The 16831-nt window shown below is 38.7% G+C and overlaps 1 protein-coding gene across 9 annotated transcripts in view; it reads left to right on the top strand.

Moving 5' to 3' along the window:
- ST7 (suppression of tumorigenicity 7) overlaps positions 1 to 16831 on the top strand; it is a 243900-nt gene that overhangs the window by 119377 nt on the left and 107692 nt on the right. For all 9 annotated transcript variants that reach the window (XR_004954069.1, XM_036231002.1, XM_036231003.1 and 6 more), the window contains exon 2: positions 13817 to 13899. Coding sequence is in view for 8 of the 9 variants with exons in the window: in XM_036231002.1 (XP_036086895.1) it covers positions 13817 to 13899 (83 nt within the window). In the remaining variant the exon portion in view is untranslated. The remainder of the gene's footprint in view (positions 1 to 13816; positions 13900 to 16831) is intronic.

Raw genomic sequence — 16831 nt, 5'->3', positions numbered from 1 at the left:
CAGTTGCCTGGAGCACTGTGAAGCTCACTGTATTCAGTGTAGTGGTTTCTTTCTTTTTTTCCCCCACGTGTCATCAAATACTTCTGGAGTGTCCCCTCTATTTCCTGGATCATAGACAATTAGAAGATAGGAAAAAACATTCCAGTAAATTTTACTTTCTAGCAAATTGTATTTAGTGGTTTTTCTCCCGTAATGTTTTCTTTCCAAGCCCTATCTTTAAATAGGAAATATTCTGTTAAAATCCTAGAACTAAAATAAAACTCAGAAACAAAATTAAAAGACCACCTAGGGAAAATTGCATCAACTATGACAGATAAAATGTTAACATACTAGAGAAAGCTTTTGTAAATCTGTGACCTTCCCGTAGAAAAATGAGCAAGCAACATGAACCTATAGTTTTCAAAAGAATAAAAGCTAGAGAAACTAAACATGAACGAATTTTAGCTTAGCTGGTAACCAAGGAAATGACTACCTTCCTCCCTTCCTTCCTCTTCCTTTCTCTATGTCTCTCTGTTCTTCCCTCCTTCCCTCCCTCCTAATTCGGTAAAGATTAACAACACAATACTTAATTTGATGAGCAGGTGCTCACAAACACTGCTGGCATGGAAAGTAGCACTATTGGAAAATAATTTGGCAATAGGAATTGAGACTTTAAAATTTTTATTTAAAACCTTTAGCCTATTAATATTACTTCTCGGAATGCATTCTAAGGAAACCATTGGTGGTGTCATCAAAGCGTTACATATAAGGATACTCACTGTCATTTGTAATAGCATTGGAAACATCAAAAACTTTAGAAACCAACTACATTTCTAGTGACAGAAGTGGTTACATAAATTATAAAAAACTTCAGGGGGGCTGTTATTATGCAACTATTAAAATCATGTTTTCAAAAAATGTTTAATAACATTGGAAAATGTTCACACTATAATTTATGCAAAGAAGAATGAATGGTGCCTGACAAAGAATCAGAGAAAAGAGCCAGATCTTCCAATGTCCCCAGTTACATCATGACCATTAGACAGTGCTGCCTCTTTCTGTGTGAAATACCTGGCCCTGGATTTTATCTTGACCCACAATAAGATAAATGAACAAGGTACAGAATGAGATAGACTAGAGAAGGAGATAGAATACAGAATGGAATGCATCAGAATGTTCAGACCTCATCCTTTATTGCTAATGATAGCCTTGAAAGAGTCATAGGCCTCTAACATGAGGTTTGTGGTAATGAATGGCTCAGTAATCAGCCTCCTTCCCCCCTTACCTTCAACTCAGGAGGAAGTCATTGCAGGGCTTGCCTGCCCCAGATCGAGGCTGTGGTTTGGGGCAGCCCCTTGCTCTCAGATCCCAGAGGGTTCCCTGAGCCTACCCACGGGCCTGGCTCTGGAGCAAGCACCATATTGCCGTTTCAAAAGGGGCAGCAAACACTAGACACCTCAAACAGAAAATCTGAAACTTGAGTGTTTCTGTTTTCTCTCTCCAGAGAAAACAGTCAGTTACCACAAAGAAAGGTATGCCTCAAGAGTAAAGAGCACAGCCTTCAGGGTCAGGCAGAGCTGTGTTCCATCAGCGTGCGGCCCGTACAGCTGCATGTCCTTAGCCGAGTCATTTAACCTCAACAAGCCTCAGTTTCATCCTCATAAAGTGGGGCTAATAATGCTAACTGCAGGGATGTGGTGGGAATCAGATGATGAAAAATATACGCTAAACACCTAAAACAGCACCTGACATATTATAGTCTTCAGTAGCTGGTCAGTAAATATTAGCCTTTCCACAGTGTGTGTTTGTTGAGCTGAAACAAGTATTTAAAAGTATGGCCTGATAAGATTTTTTTTTTTTTTGTCTCTATAACTATGGTGTTGGTCACTTTGTAGTAATTTGAATTATATTGAAGGTGGAATTTTTGTAGATCACTTACTGTACTTGTTTATTAGTAATCATGTTAAATGTTTCTTGTGCTTTAGTTTCCATACACCAGTTTTAATGATGTTATCTTAGCAATTATTCCTAAAAAAAAGCCGGTGCGTGTTATCATTAGCAGTGCTGCGTGTGCTGGTTTCCCTTTTTCTTTCTTTTGACAGTGGTGGGAATGGGGGGTGATTTAAAATATTTTTCTGTATGTTTTAGAATGTTTTGGAAAAACGACTTTGAAAATGAATTCACTTTTTTCTTTTAAAATGGGGCTATTTTTATAGTAATGTGGTGGTTGGCCTCCCAGGGGTAATACTTGTTTGTAATTCCACTGGTAAAAAGTGCCTTCTTATTTTGTGGCACAGGATTTCTTGGTATGAGCTTCACTGACTCATTCAGACCCAGCACTGTGGCTTCCTTAACCCTGGGTTTTAACCAGCTACTGATCTACCCGGAGGTAAACCACCTGGGCCCTAAGGATCTATGTAGTGCATTAGGCAGTTGCTAATTAAAAACATGCAAATTTCTTTTTGCTTTCTCTTTTTTTAATATGTATATATTACAGGTGAATGGATCATTTGCAGTGAGGTATGACAATACCAAAAAACTATTTGAGACAGAATAAATTTGAAAGAGAAAAAGCCCATCCACAGAGATTGGGCATTCGTATTAGGGACAACATAGGGCATCTGGAATTCAGATGCATCTTTTAATAGATTTTTTAAAAACTGGCTTATGAATATTTGAAAATATTAGTATTCCAGTTCCCATTGACTGTAGACATTACTTAAAGTGGGGTGCATTTGTGATTTGCCACTTAGAATTTGCTGCCAGCCCTGGACCTGTGCAGATAATTAATTCTAGGTGTCCTCTGGAATAGTAATCAGTCATTGGATGCAAGTGAAAAGCCAAATGTAGTTACTGGAATTGAAAATAATGAGGCCAAGGGCTTATTTTGGACAGCTAGGCAGTTGGAGCAGCTGACTACTAAAGCACTGGCCTGCCTAGTGGTTTCCCCTGTGGCTTCTTATCTCTGTGGGCTATGCACCCTCACCCAGAGGGAAGTAGCCTTCGCAGTTTCCAGCTGACCTCTGTTGCAGAGCAGCGTTTCACTCAAAGGGGAAGTTAGTTATTGAGCTTTTGGAGAATGTAATCAAAGAAGCAGTTAACTTAAAATCCAATTTGAATTTTACTACCCCATAGTCCCTAGTTGCTTCTCTGGCCCAAACTATTATCTTCTTTTGAGGCAGACTCTTCAGTCGTTATCAGTGTTTCAAAACAGAACAAGTAAATTAATAGAAAGTGCAAAGATCAGAATAGAAAATAGATTTATTTTCATTTTGTAATTTATTCTCATTGATAAAACAAGAATATATGTATAATTGTCAGTTTCAAATCCCGTCAATTAAAGTGCTTCATTCTGTTTCAATCATTCTTTAAGGCATGTATAAAAATAACCTCAGAAAAAGTAAACAAATTTCTGATGATTAACCATATGTCTTTAGAAGTTTGGTGTAAGAATGAACCAGTATTAGATTTGTAAGGATGACTGATCATGTTGCAGTGGAATAAAGATTTGAGTTTTATTTCTAATTCACTTACTAATTCATACAGTGCTATTTATATTTTCTTTTAACTTAAGTCACACTTAATGATAAACCCTCTTTTCTTTCCTGCTAGACTTCCTGTAGAAGTAGCCTGTGCTTGCTGCCATAATTTCCTTACCACTCACTATGTTTAATCACTTGCAATTTAACTTTGGCCCCACTTCATTAACATTCTCCAGACGCTCTCCCTTTATGTCACATTGTTAAGAGCCACATCCTGTTGAGTTTACCTTTGTAATTTACGATATACCCAATTCCCCACCCTGGGGAGTGGTATTATAGGAGCTCCCTTCTGAAATAACTCCCAAAGCTGTACATTTTCCACACTACTTTATTACTGTCTCAGTCACCTCTCTGTTCATGAATGGTGAGTATCTTCTCACTGTCTGCCAAGTCTAATTTTCTCCGCCTGGCGTTTGAGCCAGCATTCTCTCCCACTGCTTCTCCTCAACCACCCTATACTTCAACTCAGTTCCATTGTGTGCATTGTAATATCTGTCTGGAGTCCATACCCCCTCTTTCTCCTCTCCAGTCTCATGTTCAGAGCTAATCCTTTTTTACAAAGCCCAGAAGGAAAAACATCTCATTCATTAAGCTTCTCTGATTCTTCTAACTGAAAGTAATATTTTCTTCCTATAGATTTTATCTATACCTCTCGTCCGATAGTTTCACATTCTGTCCTGTTTATTTGTGTGGGAATCTTATTTTCCCTTCTCATGGGGAGGGTCAGTGTCATTATCATTTTGTTTTTCAACTCCATGATCTAGTTAAGAGTCTTGTAATTTTTATGTTAAGTAAATTTGGGTAAATGAATGAGCTAGTCGATATCAATAAATGTAGAGCATTTACTGAAAAATCTTTTAGAATATGGATGGGTATCATACTCTTGTTACTAGTCTTCTTACCTTTCTCAGTTATTTCCATGCATTTTAGATTTAACAATTATCTGTTCAAACAGCTGAATGCCACAAATATTTTAAACCTTTTAATATTTTGAACTTTTAGGTAGTTATCTCTATCCTGGCCCATTAGGTAAAGAATTGCTACTTTGCAAACATTTTAAGGCTTCTGTCTTTTTTTTTTTTTTTTTTAAATAACTTCCATTAAAGGAGGGGTAAGTAAGAAGTTGGTGACCAAATTCTCCTCCAGACAATGGAAAAGTCCAAGCACATTTTGCATGACTGATGCTGCGAAACACTTGTTAGAGCACTCCAGTGTGAACACAAGAACTACCCAGAGTACTCTTTTACAACATTCATTACAGCCAGCTCACAACAATGATAACTGACCATTTTGGAACTCAGCAATCCAGTCATTTTAACTCCCCAAACCACCAAGATCTGAGGAAAAAAGGCCAGCAGACATAGCACATACAGATGGGCATCAAAGAGTTACCAATGGGAGACCACAGGTCTTATTTTACATATTCCAGTGCATATTCTTGGGGCTCTGCATAGCAGCCTTCTCAAAGTAACATTCCTTGATGCACATTCTGTCCCCTAGCCCAGCCCAAGGCTGAATTAGGAGTACAAACTCTTATTTCCAGAGCAACACTCAGACTTATAATTGCCTGTTAATTTATTTCCATTTTCTGCCTCTTTTACAAAACCCAGAACTTCTTTAGGACAAGAACTAGGTGTCATATACATTTGTATCTCCTGTATTTTACACAAAAATAAATATTTATCAAATGACCAAAGTTGGAATAGATGTGAAATAGCAATAGATTTTTAAGTAGCATATTAAGAAGGAGAGAGCAGTTTGGAGCAGGTACACAATAACAACAAATAATAATTAATACTTGATAGCAGCATGTCAGGTGACAGAAGTGATATGAGAAAGACTCAAAAAAACACATTAGTCTGGGATCACTTTGCTTTGAAGGGAAAAAGCATAGAGTGAACAGTTTCTAAAAGAATTGCTCCATGTCAGCCTAGTACTAAAGTTAATGTTCATTTTGATGACTTAGTGCCATCAATTAAAGATTGAAATATTTTCGTGGTATTGTTTAAAGATGTAGTCAAATGTATTATGTATTTCGGAAAGATTTCCTCGTAATATTGCTTTAAAAATAAAAGCGTTTTTAGTGTTTAATAGGATAAGTCTTTTATTATCCCAAAAGATTCATTTACTGGGGTCCTTTAGTCAGGGTCTTGTTGTGTGAGCATAATATAAGTATGTCTGCAACCTTTTCTATTTATCAATAAGGAGTGGTCATTCATTCTACCTAATAAGCATCTCACACTGTACAGGTACTCTGGGGCTAGAAACACACACACAGACACAGACACGCACGCACACATGCACACGCACACCCCCCACCCCCAAGAAGACAAGATCCCAGCCATCAAAGACTTTCAATTTTGCTAGATATAGGAAATTTTGTTTTTCGTTTTTTTGTTTTTTGTTTTCCAAATCAGAAGTCCTAGGGAATGATTGTTACAACTTTATCACCCAGCGCTCTGCCCTTGCGTAGTCATTCAGTGTTCATCAAACATTGAGTACCTCTCTAGCCTCGGCTTTGTGCTGGGTGCCAGAGGATTGAGTGCTTGTAGGCTAGAGTGCCCAGAGACTACAAGTCTTCTGTTTCTTTGCTAAATAACTGTAGGGAAGGTCTTTTCCCATTAGAGACAGATCTGTTTTTTGTTTTTTTGTTTTTTGTTTTTTGTTTTATTTTGTTTTCCCCTAATGTTAAACAGTTTATGAGAAACAGAAAGATTATAGAAATGGTCTGTGACCCTAAATCAAAATATATTTTAAATAGGTAAGACTGTAGTAAGACTTATACAAGCCTTTATCCTGTTCTTGACCAGGATATAGTTCCTCATTGTCAGCCTCTTGGTAAATAAAAGGGGACAGAATCTGAAACTTTGCTTCACTTGTCCTTGAGGATAACCAAGATTTGTAGGTAATCGGGCTTTGGACAGCCCTTCATGACTTGACAGATGGCCTCCCTCCAGCAAGGGACAAGGAGCCACAATGACCAATACTGCTTCAGTATAGTTTCCCAGATCATAGTTGAGAAAAGAAAGACAGAATGTGCCCAGCTCCACTCAGTAAAGCCATATGCCCAGTAAAGCAGAAACAGTATACCTGTAAAGTTGCCAAGGCAACATCAAGGGCAGGGGGAAGAGTAGGCAGAATGATTTATGAGCGTTTCTTGCCATAGGAACGGGTCTAAAAATACACTTCTATGTTGTTTTCCTCACAAGGATAAATGCCACAGAATTTGTCAAGGGAATTGCGATGCATAAAAGCTTGAGACCTTATCAGAGCCCAGGGAAACCAGGGCGAAGGGCAAGGAGAGGGGAAGCAGAAGCAACCAGTGAGAAAAAGTGCTCATGGTGTGCTGTCAGTCTTCTGTTGGACTGATGCTGTGCCCAGGGTGGTTTTTTTTTTTTGAAACATGCAAATGTCGTATATTTAAAATGTGCCTAGGGGAGAAAATGATGTTTCACTGAGGTAAAATGAAGATACTTGATTTCCATATTTTAAAAAATGTCTTAGCTTCTACTTTAGCACTTATGGATTTGCCAAGACAATTACAGTTCAGCATGTAGAACAACAAGTCACGGCAACAGAGTTTGAAGGTGCATTTTATTTATGAACGGTTGAGAAAGAAGCTCTTGGGGCAGATACAGTTGGCATGTCTTAACACCCTTTCCTGGCATCTTGCAGTTAGCCAGAGTTGTCAGATGTTCACACTGATTTTCACTTTCATGAATTACACATGATTGGATCAGTTTTATATTCGCGCATAACAAATAATCAGATACAGCAGCTTGAAACACATGTTTATGATCTCACTGTTTCTGGGGTCAGAATACGGGCACAGTTTAGCTGAACCTTTTGCCTTGGGTCTCAGCAGGCTACAACAAGGTGCCGACCAGGCTGTGATCTTATCTATGAGTTCAACTGAGGGAGGCTCTACTGCCAGGCTCACTCAGGCCATTGGCAGAAATCATTCCTGTAGAACTGAGGGCTTCAATTTCACATATACTATTGTCAAGAGGCCACCCTCAGACCCTAAAGGCTGCTTATAGTCCATTGCCACATGAGCATCTCAATATGGCCCTGAACTAGCAAGGAGAATCTGCATGTCTCCTACCAAGATGGTCTCTTACATATTTTTGTTAAAGCAAGTTACATGTCCCATGCACATTCAATGGGAGGGAGTTGTGTAAAGATATGAACACCAGGAGGCCGTCAGGGGTCACTGTAGGGTTTGTCCATCACAATGTCATTCTTAGAAAAAGGGCACGTTCTATAAAGCTGTGCAATCTAGAAATCTGTTCAAAATTAGCATGTGTGCAAGCTAAGCTGTTAAAACCTCCATTTTCACCCTTTTACCCTTCGGTAAATGAGGAAGGACAGAAGTGAAGTTGTAACAACGGAGGCTAACGGGAAGGAAGAGAGAAGTTTATTAGGAGGGTTGAAAAAACAATAAAATGAAAGAAAATCATATTTCCTATTCTCACAGGGAAAAATTGCAAATGGTGGATTACACGATTCCAGTATGTTCCCTAACCTGCTTTGGAGGTCTGAGCAAACGATTTGATAGAAGGTTCCTGCAGTGCTAACATTTGCCTTAATGCACTTTCTGTGGACGTGGGATGCTGTGTGTGCTTTCTTTAACTCAATTAGATATGTTGCTTTACATGAAATGGATAATTTCCTTGTCCATCTTAATATCCCTGTCTCAGGGCCTGAAAGGTTTTGTGGCCTTAATTATTTGTCCCGTCCAATGAAAACATTTGCAAACCAGCATGCTAGGGTTATGATTTAGGGTTTAATATAGCTTATGTCTTAAGCCACAAGGGAACCTGAAGAACACTAAGTAACAGGATTGCAGGTGGTTCCCATGTGGCTTGCAGCTGTATTGCTTGTTCCTACAACATCTCGTAAGGCAGAGATCAGAGAATTAGCAGATCATATGATGGTTTTGTGGATCCAGTAATTTCTTTGCCTCCTAAAATGGCTGCCTTCGAACTCATCCTCAAGCTTAATACCATCTCAGGCAACTAGAATCCAAGTTAAAAGAGCCTGTCTGTTAACTGATTCATCATTTGTTTTGTGGGGTGTCCATGTTTAGCATAAGGAAAATCACAGTGCAGGCGATACGCTCCTTGGACTGCAGTCTGTACCACAGTGCTTGACACGTAGAAGGTGGTCGGTAAATGCTGGTATGACTGCTGCTACTACTATTACTACTGCTACTACTACTACTGTTATGTATACATTCAGATCGGTCTCCTCTGCTTTCTACAACTATAGTGATGTGCCAGATCACCAAAGGAAGACTAGCATAAATATAAATAATTCATATTATTTGATGGGGTCTGCTGTTAACACATTCAGTTCTCACAACAGCCCTGTAAGATACATATTATTATTATTTTTATTTTATAAACAATGAAACAGCCTCAGAGGTACAGAATTTCACCTGTGTTTAGACAAATAATACTTATGTTTATTTACTAAGAAAAATAAGTAAACCAGAGTCCCCTATTCTTTGAGTATTCTTTTGGTTAGGCTGCATTGTACATCTAACTCATTGTATAAATCGTCAGAGAGAAGTTCTCCATAAATGATTCTGGAGACCAAATAGCAGGAAACACCTTTCATTTTTAGAAATACAATTTCGAACTGTTCTAATGTGTCTCATCTGAGAGTAGCCATTCACTTCTAGTCAATTGATATTTCATGTGCTTGTATACCAGCCACTTTAGGAAGTAATTTCACATATTTAATAGTAATTCCCCACCACTACCTCAACTTGCACATATAATTCTGTGACACTTCCTTCCACGGCGCACACCCTTAGGCCCCTGGCCTGCAGTTTTCCACTTGGAACGCACACAGCGCCACAGCTCTGCCGCTCACTGTTCCCTCGCCCCCGCAGCCACAGGTAACTTAACGTGGGTGACTCCTGATTGGTCATTCTGCAAGTCTCTGGTGGAATGCTTTTTCCCTGACAGAATTTTTTCTTGATCTCCTAATCCCTTTGGGTTCCCTGTGTCCTCATAAGTCCCTGAGGTGTCCTGTGTGATATTCGCTCATTCATTTACTTGCCTGGCTCACCCATTAGGTTGTGGGACCCTTGGGGGCAGGGACAGTCCTCTGTTTGCTGCTATATCCATAGCATCTGGCCCAGGGTAGGCACTCAGCTAATACATACTGCAGTTTTGAGGAAGAGCAGCTCTGGGAGGGTGTGGGGGTGTGGGGGTGTGGGGCTCTCCTGGGGCCACCACGCCACAGCTGGTTTCCCATTTAGAGACCAAATCTCCTAACCCTGGTCCTTTTCCCAGGCGTAATACTTTTACATAAAACCTCTTCACTTTTTTTTCATTCAACCAGCCTAAATAAGCTCAGTTTCTTTAGCTTTTCTTTCTAGGGACTTTCTTTCCTCTTATTTTTTAAATGATTACTGATTATTATTTTACAACTTTTTAGTTTTTTCTCTCACATACCATTTTTTAGCCAGGCATTAAAAGGACCACAGGACAAAGCACGCCCATAGTTTTGGGCATTGTAAACTTTATTATGCTGCGTTTTCAGTTCTCTCTAGTTAGTACCTCCAAGTCTTTGATGCTGCCTTAACCTCTTCATTCTGGGCTTCTCTGTGTGAGGTGGACTATGTCTAAGGAGACAAACACACAGGGTTCTGCGCTCACTTTGTTTTACAGAAGTCCTATCCAGAAGTGTAAAGTGGGGGTTGCTTATGCTCTGAAGAACATGGAGGAAGGCTCTTACTGTCACAAGGGCCAGAAATACAGCTGGCTCCTGAGGGGCAGGGCCTCGCAGGGCCATTCCGCGTGATTCCTGAGTAAGCCCTCTGGTATTCTGGTTCCCTGCTCATCGGAGTGATTCTCTACTTCTCATAGTTGATCTCTTCTGTTACCTTCTTATTGCCGTCTCCTATGGGATCCCTAGAGGCCACTTAGTTTTCAATTCTTGTATCGATACCTCCTACCCAATTTTCTTCTAGGGCCATACTCAGTTCCTTCCCGTTTACTCGTTAATTAAATGAGAAGACGGTGCCAAGTTGCAGTTCAGCATCTGCAGACTGCTCCATGATGCAGCCCCTGAAGCTGCACTCACTAACTGTTGCAGAACTCTTTGAGCAGTGATCTGTTAGGGGTGCCCAACTGGATCAGATGAAAAGCCTTCTGACTTATTAATTTTTGTCTCTGGATTGAAATAGGACATTAGGAAAATTTTGTGAATTTATTCTTCACAAAGCTAGATTAGTCTTTACCTGTTTGTTCTTGAGTTTGTTTTCCTAGCCCCAGCGGGAGTGGAGGTTTCACTGATGTACTTTCAGGAAAATCCAGTTTATGTTTCAAAGAACACACCCCAATTTTTAGATATCGGTACAATTTTTAGGTACTTTATCAGGCTTCATATATTTTCCAAAATAATTGCTAGTGAACCTGATGAAACTAGGCAAGATATTCCGTGGCTTTAAGGCAGTCTGGCCTGCAGTGTGCAGCCCTAATGAATGGGAAACTCCGACTAGATTCTTCCCTCTGCCAGTGTGGCTTCCTGCCATTCCACCCTGGGGTGCACACACCCACAACGAGCTCACAGTGGACTTATTTTTTAAAGGTCAGAGATAAAAATAAGTATAGTATTAAAAACATTGATCACTCAGTATTATTTATTTACAGCTTCCTCTCCTTCTAATGAAAAGCTACTGTTTTCATTAACATCTCCATGTGCGCCCTGTGATACCTGAGCCCGAACCTTGGGGACAGGACCACTGGTGTTCAGGTCTTTGTCTTCATCTGTGCTGTAAGATGAATAATGATACTGATATCACGGAGGTGAAGTGAGAATTAAATTCTCTAATATGTGGAAGTGCTTTTGCTATAAACTTTAAGTGCATAGGTAAATAGATTGAAGGGCAAGTATGAAGCATTGATATTTATGCCTAGAATTACCAAATGCTATGTCTTAATGATTTTAGCCAGAATATCTAGTAAAACTATAAGATTAATAGGTTCTTAAATGAGCACCTTCCACTCTCTAAATGTTTACGTTTCTGCTTTTCTCTTTTTTTCTACTCATGTCTCTATTTCTATAAATGCTCATCATCATCTGTCAACTCTGGTCAGCTTTTTATAACTGGATGTAATAGAGAAGTATGTTTTAATTATTAATTACTATTGTTGTTAATCTTAATTAAATAAAACCAAAGAAGTAGAGTGTTTATTTTAATCTCTTTAAAAACTCATTTTTTTTCCCAACTTATCAATTAATTTTTGATAATACATCAGCAGATCAGTGATTCTTCGTAGAAAACCTTTCCTCTCCATTTCTTTATGCTTCGTTGCTTAGGGAATTAGCAGCAAGGCTACTTAAGCACTTCTAATTCAGACAAATCTTCTCTTTCTTTTAGAAATGTGGATTTTATTGAATTCTATGCTGTTTTTCCCTAAAAACTTATCAAAAAGTATATGGCACAGATATGAGTATTCATAACTACAGAATAACAAACAAATACACTATTTCGGTGACTTTTTTTAATAATGGGAAATGTAGGATCATTAATAGTATGAGAAGAAATTTTGAGAATTTTTTAGGCACTGCAAAATCAGACTGACAGTTACAAGCTCTAGGTTTCTAACTAGGGTTGCTGGATTTTTTTTTCCTTTTTAAAAATCTGCCTACTTCTGCTGATTGTTGTATGGGAAATGACAAATCACTGTTTTTCTTTTGTGATGACCAAGCAAAGCCACCTCAACTGTGCCTCCTCTTGTCTTATAGTTCTAAGTTGACCTCCTGGAAAAGTCCACTTGGTGAAGTTGTGACTGTTGACCAAGGACATTGTGTTAGTCCAAGACTGTTGTAATTTCAGATGACAGACCATAAATCAATTTCATTTTAAGAATGGGTACAGGGGGAGAAGAGTTTGTTGAGAGGGCGCCTGGTAGCCAGGAAGGATGGGCTCAGTGTACCCTTCCATATCTGCATCTTTGCAAAGGGTCCGTAACTCAAGCTCCTTTCCTTCTCAACCCATGCAACAGCTTAGAGAGTCTGTGCTGTTAGCTCAGCACCTCAGAGCAGGCCCCCCTTCCTCTGATCACATTGTCTTCCCATCCCTCCCCCTGCCCACTTTTGTCTGGTTACAGCCTGCTTATTCTCTTGGACCTGTTCCCTGACACCCAGCCTCAGGTGCATCCCTTTTACATGTTTTCATAAAATTCTATGCATAGGACCTGTATAGGCACTTATCAAACTTTGTTAATTGTTTATTTACTTGTCTGTTTCCCAAGTGGACTGTGACCTTCTATAGGGTGGGAACTGCATCTGATTCATGTTTCCATTTTTTGTACATGGTCTCATTCATAAACAGAAGTATTTGTTGAATGAGCATGGGATCCCCATTCATGGTTGTAACTTTGCTTTTCTGGATGGAGGTCAGGACAGATTTATCCCTCATGACATCAAAGTCCTACTTCTAATTCTAACATCCTTCATTCTAAAACTGGACTGGATGTGATCTACAAACAAATTCAGTAAACAAATGTGTGAAAAAAGCCTGTTAAGTCAGTTGTTTTGGTAATAGTTAAAGTTTTGGGCAATATCTAGATACAAATGATGACTAAAATATATTTATAAAATGTATAAGTGAGCCTTTCTTAATGGGCAACCAGATCAACTATATATTTGACATGAACAGAATGCTAAGAACTGATCATGAAGTTGCCTGGCAGTAAACATTTATTTTTAGTGGTTTATTTTTTATTGAATCCAATTATTTCGATGATTAGTCTAGTGGCTTTGTGAGTAAGCTGAAAAAACTTTTACTAAAGTATGCTAACTTTTGTCGATTTGTCCTTCCTTCTTAGGTAAATTATAACCTTTAATGATTATTTTATATAGTTATTTTCCATTTGTTCTAGGGCTGAAATGTTGTTTGTTGGTTCAAGGACTCTGATGTATGGGTCCCACATCAGAGTGGGCTTCTTCTCTTCTAGGCTGACAGTTTATAACCAGCTCTGATTAGACTTTTCAGTGGTTATGGATCCATGAAAACCATTCACAACAATACTTTTGGGAAGCAAAAACTAAAAAGCTGCTTTTTCTCCCCTTGTATGTAGCTTTTTTTCTTTCAGGATATATAACTTGACTGACCTTGTGTGATACTGAACCATTTTAATGGGGTTTTATTATGGTTCTGAGAATTTTTGTCATCAGAAACAAATGATTTCAACTGAAATAAAAATGAAGCAGTCGGTTTTACTGGCATACTGATGTATTCCTTATTCTTTTTCCTCTCTCTTTTTTTTCAGTGAGCATGTTTTTGAACACTTTAACACCGAAGTTCTATGTGGCCCTGACAGGCACTTCCTCACTAATATCAGGGCTTATTTTGGTAAGTGATGGAATCCTTCCTATTTAAAAACATGCCGATTGCTAATATATATGTTAATATGTACGGGAAAAAAATCTAGAATATACACCAGCAGTTTACAGAGATTATCTTGCATGTGTGTATATGCTGAGTGCAGCACTTATAGAGGCCTTTCACCTTTTAGGTACATATTTCTAAAGTATTTGAAAAAAAATTAATTTGTTGAAAGAGAAAAACAAAATGTTAATAAAATAGAAAATAAAGGAAAAACAATTCTGTGTAGATACTATAAAATAATTGTGACTCAGTTCAACTAAAAATGTTTTTAACTGTGCTTTTCAAAATAAATTGTTAGACATAATCAAGATCAGTAGAAATATAGCTCACTTTCTTTAAACTTATTGACATGAATGTGACAATTCTAAGCTTCCCCCCTCATCTTTTTTTCTCTCAAAATTTACATTTATTTCCCTATTGCTTCCTTTAAAAATCCAAAATAGGCAAAAAGCAATATGATAATCATCTCTATCATTCCATTACCTTATGTACTAAAATAGTCACCGGTATGATAAATTATAACACCTGAAGTTGCTTTCTTTCATTTAGTGACCTTAAAAAGGACCATCTAAACTCAGTGGGATCATTCTAATATAATTAAATGGCCTTTAAGGAGAAAGTGGTTTTAGAAAGTTTTTTTTTCTCTCTCTATACATAACCTTGTGATTATATTAAGAGAAGGTCTGTAGAAAAACAAAAGATTTAGGGGAGAAGGGCACAAAAAATGTAGAGCAAGAGCATACGTGAACCTAAATTAATGGAAGATTTCAGAAGCTCGAGCTTATAAGGAGCCATAATAAAAAGGTGGAGAAATGTGTGCAGGGCAGAAACCTGCAGACAGGCGAAAGGGATGGTGGTGGCGTGGGGAGCAGCTTTTTCTATGGTCAGAGCATATTCAGGTTAACCTTGCTTCAGTATAGCTGCTAGCTCAAGGGAAGAGATGTTTAAAGTTGATACTATTGGACCAGGAATTCGAAGAACATCAGCAAGGGGCACTCCAAGATAGTTATGTCCGTGGAAATCCAGATAGAAAGCCCAACGCGGGTTGCAGAGACCAAGCCAAGATGATGCGGAGCATATTAAAGTTCCTTCTTACAGTGGGTTGACATGAATCCCATATTGCTGCTTAAACGCAGATCTGCACACCCATCTGCGTCACTGAAGTCTTCCCTGTTCTGTGGGGACGTGAGAAAAATAAAGACCTCATAAGGAGTTTATCAAGCTGTAAGTGATGGGCCTAAGCTCATGTTGGTTTATGGCAAAGCCAGGCCTAGAAACATATCTTCAGATTCCCACCTTTATATTCTTAAATGGACTGAAGAATCTTCAAATTTAGAGACTGCTTTTACGTGCTTGACAAATCGTTAATAAGTACGTGCAACCTTTTAGCATATACATTTTGGAGAGGAGGGAGGGGTATTACAAGTCTCCATCTAAATTATCATTTACATTTAAAATAATATTTTAATATTTTTTTCAAAAGGTCTTTGAAATCTTTTTTGATTAAAAAAAAAAGAAAGTGAACATTTTTGGATACAGTTTGAATAGCAATTTCATACTGAAACCAGTAAATCATTCTGATGCAGAAAAGTAGGTTTTTGTGTGTTCTTCTCTCAGGGCTGTTCACTTGGAAACATTACCGACGTAGCGCCTACTGTGTACCAGGCACTGATCTAAGCACTTCACGCGCTAACTCGTTTACTCTTCACAACAGTACAGTGAGGTAATTGCTAGTGTTGTTCCCATTTTACTCATGGGTGAGCTGAGTGGTAGAATAGGCAACTAAGTAACCTGCCGTAGGTCACGCAGCTGGCAAATGGTGAAGCAGGATTTCAACCCAGGCGGTCTTGCAACAGAACCTGAGCTTTTATCACTGATTTCACTGCCTCTCTGGCTAAGTTCTCAGCTGTTTTTCTAGCTTGTCGAACAAATGGCAGATCTGGATTATATTCTAGCAATATATTGGTGTGGGAGCATTAGACTTTAAATCAATTATGAAAGTATGGGTTATTTCACACTGGTAAGCTATGCCCCAAACAGTCGTTTTTTTCCTTCTAACTCAGGGATGGTAATATCCCAACAGCATGCTTTTCTTGTCCACCAGATACAGGGATTTCCCTGGACCGTGACCATTTTTCACAGATCCAGGCTAGTGAGGTTTTCTCCCTACTTGTGGCATGCTGAAACTTGATTACTATTGTGCCATCTTATGTTATATTTGCCTTGCAGCATTCTCAGGAAGCAGAGGATATTTTTGGTTGACGTGAAATTTTGAGCAAAGGAAAATAATGTATGAAGATTTTGAACAGTCTTTCTCAAAAATGCTTGGCCTATGCTGAGGGCAAAGTAACTACGATGTTCTTGATGGCATTAGGCTCCTGCTTTAGATTGTTGACACAGGTGTTGTCCAGCCTTTGGGGACTCAGCTTTGCTAACCTTGAAATATACCCATAGTGGACATTTCTATTCAGTCAAAACTCTTTTCTGCCAAGTCCATTTCATGGAGAAGCAGCGTGGAGCTAAAGGATCAGATGCTTCGCAAAATAGCTGTGTGCATAGAACTGCCTAGCGGTGTGTTTCCTGACACCAAGGAGATGATTATTAGAAGAGCCAGGCAGTGAACATGCATAGTTTAGGGCTGCCCCTGGGGAAATTAACTGTTTGGGGACCTCAGGATGCCTATCCTAGAGACTAAAATTATCATATAATATGACGTCTTAGGAAAGAGGTTAAAAAGAAACAAAAAACCGTGGTATTTCTCTTGTGAAGAAACAGTCAATTAACTGAACAAATAAACATAGAAATAAAATGTTTGCCAAGCGAATGAGAATTAATCAGTGTGCATTTTACTAGATGTCACTGCTAGTTCTTAATTTCACAGGTTGAAAGCCAGCAG

The sequence above is a fragment of the Rousettus aegyptiacus genome, unplaced genomic scaffold (assembly GCF_014176215.1).
Source record: "Rousettus aegyptiacus isolate mRouAeg1 unplaced genomic scaffold, mRouAeg1.p scaffold_m13_p_13, whole genome shotgun sequence".
NCBI classification, from domain to species: domain Eukaryota; kingdom Metazoa; phylum Chordata; class Mammalia; order Chiroptera; family Pteropodidae; genus Rousettus; species Rousettus aegyptiacus.
This window is presented reverse-complemented; position numbering and strand designations above follow the sequence as displayed.